Source organism: Phoenix dactylifera, unplaced genomic scaffold (genome assembly GCF_009389715.1).
Source record: "Phoenix dactylifera cultivar Barhee BC4 unplaced genomic scaffold, palm_55x_up_171113_PBpolish2nd_filt_p 000923F, whole genome shotgun sequence".
Lineage (NCBI taxonomy): Eukaryota > Viridiplantae > Streptophyta > Magnoliopsida > Arecales > Arecaceae > Phoenix > Phoenix dactylifera.
This window is the reverse complement of record NW_024068283.1, coordinates 114,973-135,366: the sequence shown is the minus strand read 5'-3', so window position 1 is coordinate 135,366 and position 20,394 is coordinate 114,973. Positions and strand designations below refer to the sequence as shown.

General features: G+C 38.0%; 1 protein-coding gene across 4 annotated transcripts in view; it reads left to right on the top strand.

Moving 5' to 3' along the window:
* Positions 1 to 5,971: 5,971 nt before the first annotated feature.
* LOC103709982 (protein GLE1) overlaps positions 5,972 to 20,394 on the top strand; it is a 53,176-nt gene continuing 38,753 nt past the window's right edge. The window contains exons 1-5 of one of the 4 annotated variants that reach the window (XR_005509320.1): positions 5,972 to 6,222; positions 6,338 to 6,493; positions 6,584 to 6,733; positions 10,830 to 10,953; positions 15,260 to 15,408. Coding sequence is in view for 3 of the 4 variants with exons in the window: in XM_039120945.1 (XP_038976873.1) it covers positions 6,221 to 6,222; positions 6,338 to 6,493; positions 6,584 to 6,733; positions 10,830 to 10,953; positions 15,260 to 15,408 (581 nt within the window). In the remaining variant the exon portion in view is untranslated. Of the gene's footprint in view, positions 6,223 to 6,337; positions 6,494 to 6,583; positions 6,734 to 7,315; positions 7,458 to 10,829; positions 10,954 to 15,259; positions 15,409 to 20,394 lie in introns of those variants that run through there. The other 3 variants (XM_039120945.1, XM_039120944.1, XM_039120946.1) reach the window with 3 other exon arrangements.

Here is a 20,394-nt window from a genome sequence, read left to right as displayed (position 1 = left end):
ATACTATGTTTAATACTAATATTTATTTTGATCAGGAAAATAAGACAAATAGAAGTAATATATTAAATAATTTAATTATATAAATATAAAGTACAATAATATATTTTTACTATAATTTAAAATTATCATAATAATAATATAAAAAAATATGATTAATATATGATATAATATTGATATAATATATTAATGGTATATTGATAGACCAATTTCTTTTTACTAAACTAAGCGGTATTTTTGTCCTCAAATTTCAGTTCAATATCACTGTCTTAGAATGATCTTGATTACCTGACCTTAAGGACAAGTATTCCATCGCTGGATTATGTGATGATTTGAGAAGTGTGGATGATTTGAAATCACTACTATGTACGACTACTATTGTGCAACTAAATGTGGTGGCCTCATCATCTCCATCCGCATCACTCTTTATCTTGGGATGTTCATCCCATACCAAATGTTTTTTGAGAATTTTGTGTATCTAATCCACTCAAAAAAAGGTTTGAATAAATCCAGTGATGAAGATATCTCATTTTACAATGTTTTTTGAGAATTTTTTTTTAAAAGATAATATCTCATTTACATTCGAAGGATGGGTGACACGATTCGTGAGCTTAGGGACATAGAGAGAGGATTTCCCACACAACTTAAACTTGATACTATGGGAGAAGAAGTAACAATGGAAAGATAATAACTCATATAGTTTACAAACAGGAAGATAAAATAATAAAATATATTATTTTTGATATTCACTAAGAATATCATTATTAGCTTATTTTTTTGGATAATACTTCTGTAAAAAACTAAAGATATTTTGGTTGGTACATTTGATAGAGGAATCTATTTGACATGTTTCCTTTTCATTTTATAATGAAGTATAGATACGGTCGAGAGTTCCAATTTGGTCGGACCCGCCTTCAAGGAATAGAGTGGGAATAAGAGTAAAAAGATGAGGATTAGGAAAGAAGAATAACGTTTTGTTTCTGGGTGCCAAACATGTATATAATTTGCTGGTTGATACTACTTTTGCAGGCTACTCTTTATCCTTTGCCTGGAGTTGGAAGTTGTATACTCCATGAAAGTTAAAACTTTATGGTGGAAATTAGTATAGTTAAAGATCCCTTGTAAATCGGTCCTCCATAGATGTGGAATTATTGGGGCTGATTCTCAATTTTGTGATCATTGGCCAAGTCAAGTGGAGGACTGCAAGTATGTTACTATAGCTTCTTCTTATGCAGAGCAATACTGGCTGAGGCGAAAGCATAGCAGTACTGTTGAGCTTTTTTTCTATCTCTTGCCAGTATCAGTGGATGTTTTGTCCTATGCCCAAGTAGAAAAATGAGTAAAAGCAACCATTAGCATATATAGTATGGCTTATTTGGAAAGCTAGAAATGAAAGGGTCTTTCAAGTTATGGTTAATCCACCTGCAGATGTGGTAAGAGGAACACTCTATTTGTATTTGATTTTATCCAGAGCTATTCACTGGTTGTCTTCAACTCTATCACAAGGCACTAGAGTAACCGAAACAGGAAGCCTTCTTTTTAGTAACTTGGTTACCCCCTCTCCTCAGTGTATTTAAGTATAGAGCCATCCAAGTTTGGCCAGAGGATGACTCTATGATAATAATCTCCTCAATAAATAGGAAAGATATCCATATGCATTAAACTAACCCTCTGTTACGAGATGTTCTGCAGCTGAAGAAGTTTTTTTTTTTTTTTGAGCTTTTCAAGTTTGTCACATTTATACAGAAGGTAACCAGATAGCCGATTAGCTGACATCGTTGGCATTGGAAGCTTATTCAACCTGGAAGAAGGGTGATTAACTTCAAGCAAAGATGAATCTCCTCTTGGTTGCTGATGCTTATGGCTTCTTGTTGTAAATGCCTTCCTTATTGTACAAACAAAAAAGGAAAAAAAAACTTTACTTATACTAAGAGACCTGAGGATTATGAATCATGCTATTTTTCTTGTAGTAACTCATCAAGAGGCATTTACAACAAAATATTGGCTCAATGCGATATAGGAAAGACCTGATATGGATAATCTTGACCGGATCTAGCCCCACTCGATCCAACAATCCGACCAAATCTCTCTCATCTAATCGCATAGAGGGTTGTCTCATCTCTGCCCTCTCCTCTACCGCCTCCCTCTTCTCTCTCCATCCATCTTGCCGCCTCTTCTCTTCCTTGCTACTTGCTGATGGAAGACCATTTTATAAGAAATCTAGGCGCACTACTATTAGGCGCAAACATAAGAATTAGAAAAATTTTATTTTATTTAGGCTTATTTTATTTTATTTAAAAATTAGAGAATTTTATTTTTATTAGGACTAGACTTTTGTAAGGACTTCAGTGTTTTACGTCAATACAAACTCTTATTAGGATAATATCGAGTTGCCCTTCCCATGGATTCTTCTTCTCCTTCTTTCTCACTATTTTTCCCTCATCTTCTTTCTCCTCTTCTTCCCTCTTCTTCTTCTCCCTCTGTCCTGTGTTAGTTGGTATCGGATCTAGGTTGATCCACCACCACTACCATATCATTGCCGCTCCATCACTGCAGCCCTAGTAATCCTTTGAACCACCCCCTCAAGATTCAACTTGTCCACCGCACCATCGCCAAAGGTGAAAAAAAAATGGAAAAGAAATCGCCCAAATCCCTGTTCATCCATCTGCAACTATCGCACCCATCCGGCACACCAATATTTAGCATCTCTGGCTTCTGGCCACCCTCGTTCCTCGAGTTCGACTCTCCACTCCGACAATAGAGTTCTTGTCTTCAGCTCGCTCATCAGACTCCGCTCTTTTGCTGCTCGATCGGATGCTCAAACCCACCTCCCTACTTCCTCCAACTACACCACGACACCTTAGATATTTTGCTTTAAAGTCGAAGCAGATCTAGGTTCAAAGTCAAATTTGATCCACAAGTTTGACTAAGAAGAAGCTTTAGTTGATCCAGATTTGAATCAAGATCCGACCTATTGGCTTGATTCAACCCACGAATTCGGATTTAAACCTTATTTGACCCGACCCAACTTAGCAACTAGTCGGTACATCATAAAGTCAGCAACCTTTGACCTGTCATTATAGTCATGCAGCCCGACAACATCATCGGCCGTGTCAGCACCACATTAGCGGCTTTGCCACATCAACACCATATTAGCACAAGAACCTGTCCTAGCTAATTCCTACATAACATCTGTTTCTATTGTTTTAGCCTCTATAGTGAGTTTTCTTTGGCTAGAAGATGAAGTAGTAGTTTAAAGTGCTCTTAGTGAGGTAACATCTTCCCTTTGAAAGCTTCATTGATATTTATTTGGTTAGATAACTAGTAAATTGCTTAGTCCAAGTTTAACTTTATCCCTTTCTTCTAGCTATAAAAAAAGAAAAAAATATTCTTGCGCCTAACCCTTATTTGCACCTTTCTTAGTTTTTAAACTTTGGCATATCATCTATATTAAACTTATTAGTTTTACGTGTGTACATCATAATAGTTTAAGCATCTTAGTTTATTATTATAATTTTTAGTCTCTCTCTATATAATTTTATTATCCTGCACCTAAGTGCATCACACTATGACCAGAAACAAACAGAGTGGCCACTGATCTACTATGGACCAAACTACCATAAATTCTGTTGACCCTCAATCTTTATAAACTTCATAGACCAGAAAATTGAACAAATGAGTGAACAATATGAGTAATTAAGTTAGCAGGTAGTTTGCCCTAAGAGGTTTAGGGGTAGACGAGTCTGCTAAGCAACTTGATGGATCTCCTCATTCAGATGGGTCCAGGATATTCTTCTTACTCCTATGTTAGTTGTAGCTACTAATTGGATGCGTTATGCTCTTAGATATGCCAGAGTTTTACCTAGAGATCCTTATTATAATATGGAATCTAGGGCTCTTGACAATGTTCAGGAGAAGGATGAGTTTATAGAAGAGCATTAGATTCCTAGGCATCAATGTAGACAGGACCATAGGTAACTAGTTTATGATTGTCTAGGTGAAATCCATCATATGCCAATTGATCAACATGATAGATATCATGATAAGATCAATATGCAATTTCCTCCATCTCGTAGACATGATTAGGAGGACATTAGTGGCATTACTAGGTTGGCTAAGGTAGATGTGTGATCTTATGATGGTAAATTACACCCTGATACCTTCTTAGATTGGTTGGATGAGCTTGAGGATTAATTTAATTGGTATGATATGTGTGATAGAGAAAGAGTTCATTTTACTAAGATGAAGTTAGTAAGAGCTGCTAAAAAATATTGGCAGGATGTCCAGCAAAATCTTTAATGTCTAGATGAACTATTTATCACCTACCGGGCACTTATGAGACATAAGTTAATGAAGAAGTACCTACCTTGCTATTATATGAATCAATTATTTGATCAACTTTTGAATCATAGAACACCCTCAACTATGTCCAAATACATGGAGAGATTTGATGAGCTTATGCTTAGCACCAGGATACAGGAAGACCCATTCCATAAAATTAGAAGATTTATTAATGAGCTTAGGGAACATATTAAAAGGGAAGTAGAATTATATGCATCTGATTCCTTAGAGGCGGCATATCAAAAGACCATTACTATAGAAATGTATCTTAAGACTCCTCAGCGTAGGTTCTCTTGTCAGGTGAGTGACTCTCATTAATCTAGACTTGTTTCCCAATCGAGTTTTACTATCCAATCTAGGGTTGTTTTCTAGATAGCTTTTTGGGATAGTACTGTTAGGAGTAGGAAACTTTAGTTCGTTATTCATTCTAGTGGTTTCGTCAGTGATCCTTGTTCTAGCAGTTTTTCGATACAGTGTCATCATTGTCATAATAAGGGTTACATAGCTGCACGTTGTCCTCAACATGCTTTATCCTTGAAGCAAGAGTTTGATGATATGCAAGAGGTTGAGGACCAAGTAGTTGATCCCGTAGAATATTCTGGTAATGAAAAAGAGTTTGAGTATAATTCAGAGATAGTTGACCACCATTATGATATCATTAGATATGTATTACCTGCTGCTACATTTGCTTATAATAACTTTGTTCATAGATCTATGGTTAAGAGCCCATTTGAACGTGCTTATGGATATCAAACCCGTATTCATGTTGATCTCGTTTCTTTGGCACTCGATAGCTATATTTCTAAAACTGTTGAAAATTTTGCCCCACACATGTATGATTTGTATATAGAAATTAGGCGCAAAATTGTAATAAATAATGCAAATTACAAACTTGCTATCGATGTGCATTATAGGGCTAAGGAGTTTAACATAGAGGATAATATCATGATTCGCTTTCGTCCAGAACGATTGCCTAAAAATTCTTTCAAAAAATTAGATGCTCGAGCCATGGATCCATTCCCTGTTATTTGAAAATTTGAATCTAAAGCATATATACTTGATTTACTTGATCGAATGAATATTATTCCTATCTTCAATGTGGAGGATTTATTCTCTTATCGAGGTATCTTTAAGCCTCCTACTTTGCTATCTAGTGATCCTATAGGTACTTCAATTTTTAAGGTGTTGCATCTTCTTTCGCAACGAGATAAAATAGAAACTTTTTTGGATAACGAGATTGTTACTTCTTCTGATGATAAATTTTATCGTTATCTTGTCAAATAAAAAGGTTGCCCTTGGATTGTAGGGGATGAGTTTTATGTTTTAAATCCAGAGCTTTTTTGAATGGTATTTGCAGTCAAATTATTGAAATTGAGTTTTTTTCCGAATGAGGGAGTATGGTGGAGGATTATTTTATAAGAAATCTAAGTGCACTATTGTTTAATGCAAATATAATTTTTTTAAAAAATATTTTATTTGGACTAACTTTATTTTTATTTAAAAGTCAAGAAATTAATTTAATATTTATAGTTATTAAAATTTTGTGAGAATTATAATATTATTTTTATACGAATTTTTATTAAAATTTTGAACTTATAAATATTTACGGGACCTGTGTTACCGAGATTTGATGGTATCGAGTTGGCCTTCCCTCTTACTCTTTTCTCCTCTTCTTTTTCCTCTTCTTCCCTCTCCTTCTTCTCCCTTTGTCCTGCGTCACCGCCGCTCGATCCTTCTTCTCCCAGTCCGCCTCCTACAACTCCTCCGATCTCCGTCGAGTTCGTCAAGCTCTCCACCACCGACTCCTCGTCCTCCTCTGCCCCTCTTGACCTCCCTCCTTCTCGGCATCTGTTCTATTTACAGAGATTAATTTTGTTTGAATATGTAAGTTGGATCAAAACCTGGTAACTGGTGTTCCGTAAGCAAAATTCTAATTATTATTTTTCTTATCTTGGAGTTTTTCTTGAATAATCCTATATTTTTCTTCTCTTTCTTGCAGGGGTTTCGTTAAATTAGATCTTCCATGCCCTAAGAGCTCGGCGGTGGTACATTCCGCCGATCCCGAGCCGCGCTGGACGCTTGACGATCTGCTCACAGAGCTGAACTCGTTAGAGCGGCAGCTTGGTCCTCCTGTGCCTCTAAAACAAGCAGACTGGTAGTCATTACCCCTCCTCATTTGTCTTAGCTTTTTAGGCATATCAGGATTCATGTGTCTTGTAATCTGACCTTTTTTTTCTTTCTCCAGGGAATATTCTGAAAGAAAGGAGACAGGGGGGAGTGGTAACAAGCCCTTTGTTATGTGCGTTTCTGATGATGATATAGCAGGAAGTGAAAGCGATGATGATCGAAGTGTGGTGACAGGAAAGCGATTTTCTTGCAATGATATTTATTTGAGGTGTGCGTCTTTTCTGTCATATGATTCGGTTATTCAACTATCTAGTTCTTAAAACTGATGATAATATTGACTGCATCAGTTGATATTTGTTAAAAATCTCCATTCCAAAATTTAAAATTGGGCTGATGACTGGAAGAATAAGGGACAGTGGGAGGAAAAGAATCGAGAAATGGCCACGATAAAGTGAGTAGGAAAAGGAGCTGAGAACTGGTATTTACCAGGTTCAGCTTCCTAATTAGAATGTCATTGATACTGTCAGAAGGAAGGGCTGATAAATGGAAAAAGAGAGGTTGTCTAGACTGAGGCAGATCACTACTGAAATATAGATTGCAGTTCTTGCCCTTCACTGGGATAGGTCTCTGTTAACAAATCTATCTTGTTTTTGGGAGACCTGACTATTTTTTAACACCACAGGCACAGTGAATTGTGTTGATTCCATGTCAGCTATATAAGTTGCTATGCTACATGGACTCATATTCTTGTATGTTGGGTTCAGGTATGTGTCTAAGCATCAGATCCTTTTAATATCTAAGAATTTCTTTTCATGGAGTGTCATACTCATGTTCTTGTTTAAGTGTCAGGTGTGCATATTCTAGGCTAAATAGAAGAGTGGGTGACATAGGTGAGTAGAGAGACATGGGCTGTTATGTGCTGGTTTGGATGAGCTGCTAGGTGTAAGACTGGTGAATATGGAAAGAGTTGGAGGAGATTAATGTCCAACCAGGTCAGTGTACTTCTTTTTTGGGGTATAAAATTCAAGAAATGGCATGAATGCTTGTTGAGAAACAAAGCTGGCTGTTAGTTAGGATTTTTATTGATTATTTTTGTCTGGAGAAAGGGACTTCTGGCTTTCATAGGTGCTTTTTCTTTTTCCTTCAAGTTTATTTTGTTTGAAGGAAGTCTGTATTTCTGTAAAGATGTGGGAATATCGGGGAAGCTCTCAAACAATGGTCCGTCGAATTAACCTAATGCTTTGATGCATGTGGGAAGCTATATTCTACCTACATTGGAAGATATTGGCTGTTTAGTTGATGCAACTAGAAATATACCATCAACTGGACTAGATCATTATGAGATAACTTAGATAATATTGGATGCATCCAAAATTAAATAATCTACTGGAAGGATTAATTTGACCAATAAACAGAGAAATAATATATTAACTATGGCAATGATCATGTTTGGCATTGTAATGGAGTCCCTCGCCTCTGTGGCACTTTTAGTGCTTGAAGGACTCATAGATGGGCTCGTTGGATACATGGTTTGCATTGTTTACCCAATAGAGGTTGCCCTAGTACTTTTGGAGTGTCATATTGGTATGAATGGAACCACCAATACGTGACACTCCAGTTGTAACATGACCACCTCAATTCCCGATGTTGCATCAAGAGACGGGCTATCTTAAATGTCAAAATATTGCCATTGTTGTTTATTTTATTATTTCTTTGTTCATTGGTCAAATTAGTAGCAATTTATCTCATCTTGGACACACTACAATTTTTAGTATCATTCATTAAGTCACCAATCTCCAGTAACCTAATTATTCAATTGTTTAATGTAGAACTCTAGTTTTTTAATTTTGTTTTAACTTTGAGTTATGTGAAATTATATATTCAACTAACAATTGAAAAACTTAAGTGCACATCAAATAAGATAGAAAGAGCATTTAGATCAATAAGCTTACCATATTTATGCAAAAGCATACCATTAAAGCAATAAAACATAGGAGAAAAGACAAAAAAAAAAAAGGAAACTGAAATAGGCCATTCAAAGGTGTAGTAGTTGATATTCTTTGTTGGTATGGTACACAATATATGTATTCCACCAGCCAGCCATCAGTACATGCCCTTACCTTGAGATTCGAATGCATGATCCCTACCTAGTTTCTTATTTTTCCCCTTGATTTAGGTTCAATTTTTTTTCGGAAAAAGAGTGCAAGAGAGACCATTACCTAGCTAGAAGCTTGCTTCTGGCGCCAAATTCAGTGATTGGAGCTCTAAATACGCAACGCCTCATTGTTCTTGCCTTTATACTCCCTCTCCCGAGTCGTTTTACAAAAAGAGGTCCCTTTAACAAGCTGTGTTTGATACCAGGTGGTACCGAGCAGTTTTCCTTCTATGCGGGCCAGATTCACGCTGATCTAGTGAAATCTAGGTACTTCAGGCTCAATTTAGCCAAATCAGGGCATCCCAGCCCTGATAGTACCAATAGTCAGCTGATACGGGGCTGTTACGGACGGTTTTTTTTAAACCTTGATCCATGATGAATTTCTTTTAGTTCACAATTAGTTATCTCACCATCTTGACTAGCTACAGTGCTCTTCCCATGGCTTGTACACTTGGTGTGGTAAATATTGTTAATCATCTCAGTTATCTGGTGTCCTCAACTTGGTGAATATCAAGTCTTCTGTTCCAGATCATAACCTCTTGATCCAAGTCTATATAGTTACTTTAGTACCTCTACTGTGAAGATGACATTTTTCCATCTGTTGTTGATAGCCTGTAAGCTATGATCTCTTGTATAGGAGTGTTGTTTGCTTTTCAGCTTTGATGTGGATGGTCTGGGTTAAGAGTTTATAAACAAAAAAATTTCTGTTCCATCTTTCCTGTGTCTCTATTTCACATTATCTAAAGCTTGACTAGTCATATTATCACTAGTCAAACACTCAACCTGTAATATCTAATTGGTTGCCATCAAATCTCCTTTAGCTGCCACTTCATTGATCACTGAAAATATTGGTCTCCATGATAACTTGACATAGCTGACAAATCCTGTTAAAATATCACTAGTCCTTCGGGAGGATCCTTATGAAAAGTTCTTTACATATCCTCACAGTTAAGAAACCTACAGTTCACTCACTTTGACAATGTTCATTTTGTGTCTGACTGTGAGACACTGAGACTTGTTCCTCCCCTCTTTTATTCTGGCATTATAGTCTGTTCTTTCTGCCACTTTAACTGTTGAATGTTGTTGACCATCTATCCATTTTTTCGTCATATATTAGGGTTGTGTAAGCCATTCATTTCTATAATAATTTCAGTTTTGGTCTGATAATGACTATAACATTCCCTATCAGAAGTCTAGAGTCTTGTATTTTCATCTCCAAGGTCACCGGGTCTGAGGATATTCATATCGTTATCTGTCAGTTTCTTGTCTTATATCCATGAATTAACATTTAGTTTGGGCCACATTGTATTCTTCTGTTGTTTGCTGAATTTATCCTGAAGTGTAAGTTGACCTATCAAGCTCTCTTGCAGTCTTGTGGTATAGGCTGCTTCTTTTCTTCTATTAATTTGGAAGGAGATGTTTCAAACATTATAATGATCATCTTTGGCATATGATTTATTTGGAATACTAGCTCTAGGATCTGAGTGAATTTCATTTGCAGATATGATGGTGGAGAATGGTTTGAGAATTACATCTTATATGCTACCAAGCATTTTCTAGAAATATGACAGGGATATTAAGATTTAGCTTCTCAGAAATCTAAAAATTTATAAAAGATTACAGGTGACACATGATAAACCATGGTGATACCTGGCAGACTTGATTATTGTAAAGGATTTGTATATATGAAAAAATTTAGTTGAACTTATGCGTTTGGGGGCCTCACCTGTGATAACATGTTGGCATATTACAGGTTATACAATTAGTGTGTTATACAATCAGTGCTAGCAAAATTGCAATTGCACTTGTAGAGTTAACCAACATAGCCAAGGGCAGCTTGAGAGCATGAAAATATTAACTTCTGATGCATAAAAGAGTAGACCATGGTAGCCAACCCTTGAGTTATCTTTTACAACTTCTACAATTTTATGTTCTAATACTCATTATTTGCCATTGGTGGAGTTTATGCCTATGATATAGTCAAATTTATGATGCAAATTGTGTATATCTGTAATGATGTTCGAATTTTCTTCATACATTTTACTTGCTTTTTCCTACTGTATCTTGGAACATATACCATGAAATTATATCTAGAAAATAAAAAGCCTTTGATCATATCTTTCGATGTGTTGCATCTTTTTACTTTGTATGCATCTTGCATATAGGTTTTATCTTCCATTTAAAATATACAATGATTTTGCCATTTCAGTGAGTCTGATGAGTCTGATGATGAAATGCATACTCAAGCAACTGAATCCCATTTGTTGTACAAAAGAAGCATGGAGGAAGGCATTTTGTTTGAACTTGAACGTGAGCACCAGCTAAAAGTAAAGGTGTGTATCATGACTTTAGTTTTATTTTATTGTGATATATTCTGCAGAAAGACAAGTCTTGATAATGCACAAGAAAATAATTTTTATCTCAAACGTGTTTTTTTTGCCATAAATTTTAACACTTCTATTAATTCCTGCATATCTTAATTGTCTTTACATCAATTAATATTACAAGATTTCCTTTAACTAATTTTCACTTTCACATGGTTGTCAGAGGTGCCTAGGCAGTCTTCAATAGGTGCTTGGACAACCCAACTGCCTAGGCATCTGCCACTTTCTAGGCCTTAAGGCAAGACGGCTTCCCAAGCACCTCGTTTAGCACCTTGGTGGTTACACTGTCCACCTTGGGACTGTTACTGTCTTAGATGGGGGGCATATTCATTGATTTTCTTTCTTTGAGGGCTTTGAAGCTTTAAACTAATTTGTTATTTAAGTAAAAAAAAATAATTTAGTTTAAGAGAGTAAGAAGTGGGTCCATTTATAACATGCCCCATTAATAAGAATGTACTTACTTAAATAGTAAGTATTTCTAGGAAGTTGTAAACATTTAAAATCACCTACAGAAAATTAAGTAAAACTCTAGTAGTTAAAATCAAAAATTTCATTGTTGTATAATCTTAAGTAGTTATAACCATAGTATTTATTAGTATGATGAAATTTACATATATTTTTTGATCATAACATTAGCAATTACACTAGGGATGCTGCTTTATTTCTTATTGAGCATAACATTTGATAGTTTTATCGACCATAATATTAGCTAGATTTAACTTAAAGTCATTGTCTTTGAGAATGCATCTAAGAGAAATAGACCGACTTTTCTGTAATCTGTTCTCCTGCCGCATAGGCCGGTTACTATACTCAGTTATCCATTTTGTATTGCAACTATATTGGGTCAACATAATTGAAATTATTAATCCATAGTAAGAAAAACTCAATCCTCAAAGGAGATTATTGCATATCTTGGTCTCATATCTACATGTATATTGCCTGTCGGTGGTTGTAACATATGATGGACATCTCCAACAAGCAAGAATTTGGGGGATGCCTTTTTCTGTGAAGATGCCAGCAATCTTCCTAGGTCATTCATGAGAAATGCATGATACAAGACCCTAATCCTTAGATCATGTTCTTTTATTGTTAGACTTGATATTGTGGGATTGTTCAGCTTGACCATATTATTTTATTTCATGCCTTGGTGCCAAGAATCTTCAACCTATGCAGTCCCATCCACCCGAATATCTCACTTCCACTCCTACACCACTTCTTGATGCTTCAAAGTTTGAACCTTCTCATCGGTCCATTTAAGGTTCGCCATCTTGGTAATGGATGCCATACTGGTACCATGTTGAAATAGTGTTGGTATGCCCGGTATGAGGAGTTGGTCTGGCATACATGGCATACCAAGACTTAGTACGTTCCCTGGACTGAGTCTTGATTTGGTACAGTTATGGTACGATCATCGGTATGGCTAGAGGTGATCACGGGCCTTCTGGCCCGCCCAGCCCGCCCAGCCCGGCCCGAAAATTTTCGGACTTGGGCATTGAAAAAGCGCCCATTGGTCGGGCCTGGGCAGGAAAAGCAGCCCGACCAAAAAAATCGGGCCGGGCCTGGAAACTTTTAAAAATGGCCCGGTTCGGCCCGGCCCGACCATAAAACATTGATATAATATATTAAAATTTTTTTGAGAAACCCTAAAGACTAAAGACTAAAGTCCTAAACCCCCCCTCGCTGAGAGCCGCCGCATCCCCCCTCCCTCGCTGAGAGCCGCCGCACCAGGAGGAGCAGCGAGCGACGATGGCGGTCGACGACAACGACGAGGCGGTGATCGCCGCGCTCCGCGCCTCCCGCTCCAACATCGTCTCCATTCTCCGTGCCTCCGCCCGCATGGACAAAGGCCTCGCCGCCGTGGACGCCCGCCTCTCCCTCGGCCTCGACTCCCTGGACGCTAGGGCTGTTAATGAGCCGAGCTGCTCGGGCTCGGCTCGGTAAAAGCCCGGCTCGGGCTTGGCTTGTTAGTCAAACGAGCCCGAGCCCGAGCCCAATATGAGGCTCGTTTACACCCGAGCCCGAGCAGCTCACGAGCCCAAACGAGCTCTAGTCTCCCACTGAAAAATTTTATTTCAGCACTATAATTCATAAAAAATCTGACCACATAGAGAAAAATAGCCTGTTATCAAGCCCGAGCCCGAGCTCGAGCTCGTTCTGGAGCTTGTAATTGAAACGAGCTTTACGAGCTCAAGCCCGAGCCTTTGCTTTGCCAAGCGAGCCCGAGCTCGAGCCCAATATAGAGCTCGTTACCGAGCTCGAGCCCGAGCCCGAGCCCGAGCTTCTGTGAAACGAGCCGAGCCGAGCTCTCCCAGGCTCGGGCTCGGCTCGGCTCGTTAACAGCCCTACTGGACGCGGTCACCGAGGCGGTGGCACCGCTACAGTCGCAGGCCATGGCCACCAAGGCCCTCCACGCCTGCATCAACCGCGCCGTCCCCCCGGCCCTCTTCCTCCTCCGCAGCTTCGCTCTCGTGGAGTCCCTCCAGCGCCGCCTCCTCCGCCTCTCATCCAGGACCTCCTCCTTACCCCGTCTTCTCGACTTCGTCGACTGCGTGGACCGCCTCCGCGAGACCATCGCCGCCGTGACGGCCGGGTGCGAGCCGGCAGTCCTCCTCTTCGAGCTCGATCCCGGCTACGAGTTCCAGGATGGAAGAAAGAGAGAGAGAGAGAGAGAGAGAGAGAGATGGGGGGGGAGGTGGCTACGAGTTCTAGCTCCAGCTCCTTCTCTTTTTTGGTTTTGGTCTTGGTTTTCCTTCCCTCACATTGCTCCAGTTCCAGCTGGGCCATCAGGAAGAAAGATCGGGGGATTGGAGATGGATTTCTTGGAGGGTGGAGATTCTTTTAATTTTCTCCTCTCGGTTTCTTCTCCCTGAGATGGACTTCTGATCCTTTTTTTTTTTCCAGTTGGATGGAACTTTATTTTTTTTAATTATTCATGTTCAATCATTAACAATAGCTAATATTTCAATTTTGTGTTTGTAGGTTTTGAAAGTTAGAAGATGCAAGGATGTTCTTCTACAGTTTTCTATTATGAAAGTGGCTTCAAGAATTATGATTACATTTACTTTTGAATGCACAAAGATGCATGTTTGTTATAATGTTAATGGGACAATGTAATTTGTATTTTGTTTAAATATGTAATTGTCTAAGTTTGTAGTTTTTATTGTTGGGTTGTAATTTTCAGCTGGACAATAGTGTTTCATATATTTTATTTTCTTTCTATTGGCTTGAAAATGCAAATTTTTTTTTTTAATGTTTGTAGATATATCCAAATTTCAAAGTTTAAAACCACCACCAACACTATCTATTCACTATCTATTTGAAATAGGCTAGTTATATCCTTAACATTAACCAATTAATCATTGGAGAAATAAAATAAAGATAGAAAAATACATCTAGTTTTAGAGAGCTCATTAAGCTGTTGGGCCATTTTTGCCCATTTCTAGATTCCAAACAAAAAAAAAAAAATTGGGCCTGTCGGGTCGGGCCTGTCGGGTCGGGTGTCGGGTCGGGCCTGTTGGGTCGGGCCTGGGACCAGATTTATAAGGTTGGGTCGGGCCTGGACAAAAATTTAAGCCCGACAGTCGGGCCGGGCCGGGTCTGGGCATAGCCATCGGGCCTAATTTCTGCTGTAGAGCCCGGCCCGAGCCCGGTTTTGATCAGCTCTAGGTATGGCAAACCTTGATCCATTATCTTTTATTTAAAAAGAATTTTTTTTTTTAAACTTTTTTTGTTGTTTTATCAATTTTTGAGTTCTTTTTCTTGTTTGATTTAAAAAATGAGTAGCCAAAAAAGGAAACATATAGTATTCGATCAAAATTCTTTCTAGATGCTTCCTCACCTTAAGGATGTGTATGCGCCATCTCCATGCTCCCTAACCAAAGTTGGCTCCATCCTCCATGCAACATTTCTGTTTTTGAGTGAACCGCTACACTTCACTGGGAAGAATGGACATCCTTGTTGATGTTTAGTGAATTTCTAGGGCCGACCAGGTTTATATCTGAATTGGTTGAATGAAAGGTCGTCTTAAAATAGAAATATCAAGTACCCATAAAATAGGATTAATTTTTGCTTAACCAATCCCCATTTGGTCTTTTACTTTTATGAATATGCTTTTCACTTCAGCATGCTACATATATGTGCAATATATATAGTTCTTTTTTGTGATATCTAAGAACTATAACCTGAATGGATGGATATACCTGATTGTTCTCTTGTTGAAAGTTACCATTTCATAACGAAATGCTTCAATTTCCAGGCAGAAGTTAGGAGTAAGTTAGCTGAACTGGAAGCATATCAGAAGACTGAAATTGAGAGATCAGTTTCTGCCATGGCTCAGGTTGAGAAATATACAGAAACAAGGCGGGAGATGGATAAAAGATTAGACAAGCAATATCAACGAAAGATGTATGTTTTTTTTTCTGCTTCAGTTATGGTTTTCATAATGTTAATATTACACAAGGCCTTCTTACAAAGCCTTAGTGTATGGTTATTGCTATAGGAGGTGTTTGCCTGCTCATAACCAAATAACATGATATTACATTGTTCGGAAACTGTCTTCATTTCTTGTTAATGGTGGTTTTGGATGGAAGCTTTTGATGCATCCTATGAGCTGCTAAACAAATTTTAATGACTTAAAGTTGATTTTCTTCTTGTATCATACTAAAATTTTCCTTCATTTGTTATATCTTTTGGTTATCTGTCAGGACATTATTTATCCGTTTCGGCATAATCTAGTGCCAACATGTACATTTGCTTTTTCTTATATGCACTTGTTTCAAACCTAGCAAGCATGCAAGATGAAATATTTTGTAATTTCTCACTCATTACCTTGCCAGTAAGTTTTACAAGTATGTGAACTAGGTTGGCCATGGATTCTTTATTAACGTCTTAAGAAGTGTCTTTGTAACACATATGATGTATATAAACCAAGAACCGCCGAACCGGTCCTGAGATCCATACCGGTCGGTACGGTTCGATACCGAGTCGGAATGTGTAGGGCGTGTCGGTTCCGTAACGGCATGCCCCTTTTTTTACTTTTTAAGAATATTTAATTGGTAATCACCCTTTTTTAAATTTTTTAATGATTTTAAGTCTAATTTGATGTTTTTTTTGTGTTTTCTTGATTTTTTTTGATGTTTCTATGATTTCGATATAACCTAAATGATGCATTTTATTATTTTAAAATAATACAAATCATAAAATGATTAGTGAGATATTGCATGCTACAAGAAACAATATAAAATATCTTCAAATCAAGTAGTGATGTAAAAATTATAAAATAATACAATTACTTACATACATTTAAAGTACAACATACATACTGATATCTATTGCCACTCGTAGATATCCGGATCATCAACATAGTCAGGAGGCACATCAACCCACCCCTCCAACCAAGCGATGCTGTAATCTTGTACGTTCATACTATAAGAAACGCACGCCGGATTATAAGCACTCTGGATCTCTCGCTGAAGTTCTGGCTCTAAAAAATGTCCTCTGACTGATAATACGGCCGTAGAAGGGCCTATCCGAGCATACCGATAGCAAAATCCAACCTGTGAGATGCTCCCGGATGTGTAGGATAGTAGCCATCGGATGATGTCTCAGATGCACCATATCCATATCCATATTTGTATGAGTCATAGGCTGTCTGTGGTTGCGGATAATAGGATCCGGTATACGACTCGGAATCTGATACATCTATGGATTCTACTCTGTGTGAAGTCATCTGCAACTGCATCGTATCCTCCTGCATGACCTCGAGAAGTCCATCTTCTATATGCAATCGTATGCTCGCGGGCTCTACCAAATCGTGCACCGTTGTATCTATCCTATGTAGCATGCGTAAACTGAGACTCACCGGTAAATCGAAGACCACCTTGCGACTGTGTCTCATAAATAGTGGTCTCTTATTCTCTACTCTCTCTATGACAAGCAGATTCATGGCTACTAGAACTGTCATCACTGCTGCTACAGGTCTCTGAATCTGAGTGCATTGACTCCTTCTCGACACTCTCCATTGGAGTTGCAGGTGCTTTTTCTTTTTTTTTTTGGTGTGCTCGGCAGCTGCCTTCTTACCCTTCGTACCCCTCTCTGCCTGGCTATGTCGCCCTCCTGACCGAGTCGACCGGATAACATAGTGGCCTTGTCTAAGCATCTCTCGATCATATTTCTAAAAGGATGTCTCGAACAAGGAGGCATGTGGTGACTAGCTGTCCTATGGCTGTGGTTGATCAGCTATAGGAATGTGTGGAATATTGCACTCTGCCCATTGCCCTGCATCGACTAGCCTTGCTGGCTATGAAGCTGGTTGGTCGTGGAGACGATCCTTGCTCGTTAAGCTTTGGTTCCTGTTGCTGGTTTACAAGCCATCCGATCATAGGATCATTCTCATCATTAACAAAAACACTATGAATCAGATCTGTATACTTGAGCTCCACTTACTTCTGAATGCACTTCATCCTCAACCTCAGATTGTAGTGAACATATATAAGATTGTTGAAGCGCTTCTGTGTCAAACGGTTCCTCCGTCAAACGGTTCTTTTGCTTGCTGTGGATGAGGGCGAAGGTAGACCAGTTGCGCTCACAGCCACTCGAGGAGACCGTTTGGGAGAGGATCCGGATGGCTAGTCGCTTAAGATTTTTGATGGACAGCTCAAAATAAATTCACAATTCAGTGGCAAAAATATTGAAAAAAATTACATATAAGATAATACCATATTAGTAACCATCTAATGCTAGGTAAATGTCTTTTTGATGTGTAACATACCTGGATTTATACTTTTCTTACTTACGATAGTTGCCGATACTCCAAGAAGCTCACCGTAGATGTTCTTCGGGCTTGGAGGATCTACATCGGGATCGATAGCCTGTATGGTAGAAATGACAGATCTGTAGTACGTATTGTCTGCCACATTCGCTGGGATGCGGCTAAAATAGAATTAGGATCCAATAGCCCGCCAGATATCCTTCTTCTTATTCTTCTTCAGCATTGAATCAACATTCTGCTGCTTCGAGTCTCTACTGGAGAAGACATATAGATCTAAATTATGGATTACCGCTCCTGGTGGACTTTTTTTGGATGACTTCTTTTACTTCCAAAAGCCCTCAGCATAGATGTAATTCGATCACCGCCTCTGCTGACGGCCTCCTTGACTGAGGAGATCCTCCTGAACTCTGGAGTTGCTCTACTGCTTGCAGAACTAGAGCCCGACTCGTAGTACGAGGGTTCATATCGAGCTCTATGCCCGGCCACCTCATCTTGCTGCCACTGATCATCCAGGCTCGCCTGCATGGCAGCCTGAATTTGTGCCTTCTCGTCATCTAGAGTGGACGCCTCCTTTGACTTCCTAAGATGATAAAAGGTGGCTCTACTGCTCGGCGGTCCACCTTCGCCTTCTTCTTGGCAATCTTTTCCTTCGCTGCTTTGAAATCAATGAAGTGCTTCTTTATCAGCTACCAAAACTCTTGTAGGCATTTGCAGCACATAGATACGTCGGAGTAACCATCAGCTAAGTGCTGCTTCAGCCTAATTACCCCTCCTTCCTTAAACTTCGTGTTGCACTGCCAATGATGCCGGTCCGAGAGAATTTGCTCATATTCCCAGCCAATATCACACTCTGTATCCTTTTTCCTTGATAGCTCCATTCCTGCGGATTTATCAAATACGCCAGTTTATCAAGTACGACGATAACTTTTTTTTACTTCAGAAAATACATTTGATTTATCTAATACATAACCCTATTTTTTCATATTTATTTATTTATTTATATATTTTTTATATTTTTAATTTAAAAAATATTTATATATTGTAAATTCCGAAAAATATGATTTTTATTTCAGAAATTACTTCTGAATTATGTAATACGTACTACTAATTTTTCGTAATTTTTGGTATTAATTATATATTTTTTACAGTTTTAAATTTTAAAAATACTTATATATTGTAAATTCAGAAAAATATAATTTCTACCTCAGAAATTACTTCTGAATTATTTAATACGTACTACTAATTTTTCGTAATTTTTGGTATTAATTATATATTTTTAATTATTTGTTGAATTTAAAAATAATTTTTAAATATTAATATTTTAAAAATTTAATTTTAGCTTAGATCCATGTAGAACTCAATACTGGATGCTATATATATTTTTCTAGGCCCTCGGGCATGCATCAAAGGCTACTTATTTTTTAATTTTTTTTCAAATTTAAGTATAGTCTACCGTGCGCATGATTGCATCAAAATTTGAATGAATGGACACCAAATTTTTATAGAGAGTAGCTTGCATGCTCTCAAATAAGTTTCTAATTTTACAGTTTACTTTTATCTTTATTTATTTTTTAAAAATTATTTTTTAATTCAAAAATATATTTTTAATTTTTAAAAATTATATATAATTCGAAAAATTAAGAGTTTTTATGTTAGCGTGTACGTTGTCCATAGATCTACAATATATAAAAAAATAAGCCCAAATCAAAAATTTTGGCATGATTTTTTTTATTTTGCAATTTTGGAGCTATTTTTTCAAGCTCCCCCCAAAAAAGGAGGAAAGAAGATAGGAAAGAGGAAGCATACGCTATTTAGCCTTGGATCTTTCTTCTGATAGGTTGAATTGGTATTGTTTGTGGATTTTTTGGAAAGGAGAAGTGGCAGAGCCGTTTTCAAATTCCGTTGGGAAGGCCTTCTCGGGCCTTCCCACCACCACCTGATGCTTGGCTACCATAGTGGCACTGTGGCAATAATGCCACAGCCAGTCCGGCTCGAAATCGAGTTGACTCGGTGGGAACCGGATGGCTCGCATCGAGTCGGCATCAAACTGGCTAGTTTTGGCCGGTCCAATGGGCGTTCCGGCCGGTAGGGGCCGAAACTGAATTGAAATACCGAACCGACCTGGTTTCGCATCGGGTTGGCTTGGTATTGCCTGAATCGGGTGGTTCAGCTCATTTCGGCAGACTCTGATATAAACAATATATGATCCATAATGGCATGAAAACTTGAAAACTGAATAATGTGTTAAAAACCAGAAAAAAAGAAAAATGCACTAGTACAATGTAAATATAAACTGTGATGATTAGAGGAGCATTCCATTTATGAGAGGAAGAATAGGACATGAAATTTCAGACTGAGTTTTATATATGGAAGTTGTTCTGCATATGGCCACAAATATAACCATAACCATTAAACATTTTTCTATTTATTTGAGGAGAAGTTGTTTTAGACATGTAAGATTCAATTGCTATATGTATTGTCAGGTTGAATTGTCAACTTGTTGGTTTTCTAGCACTTCAGTGTCACCTTATTAACTTTTTCATACAACCAAATTTAGTTGGGTGCTGCTTATAATTTTTCTCATTTCCAATGATGCTTAACAATATATAAAGGTTCTGCAA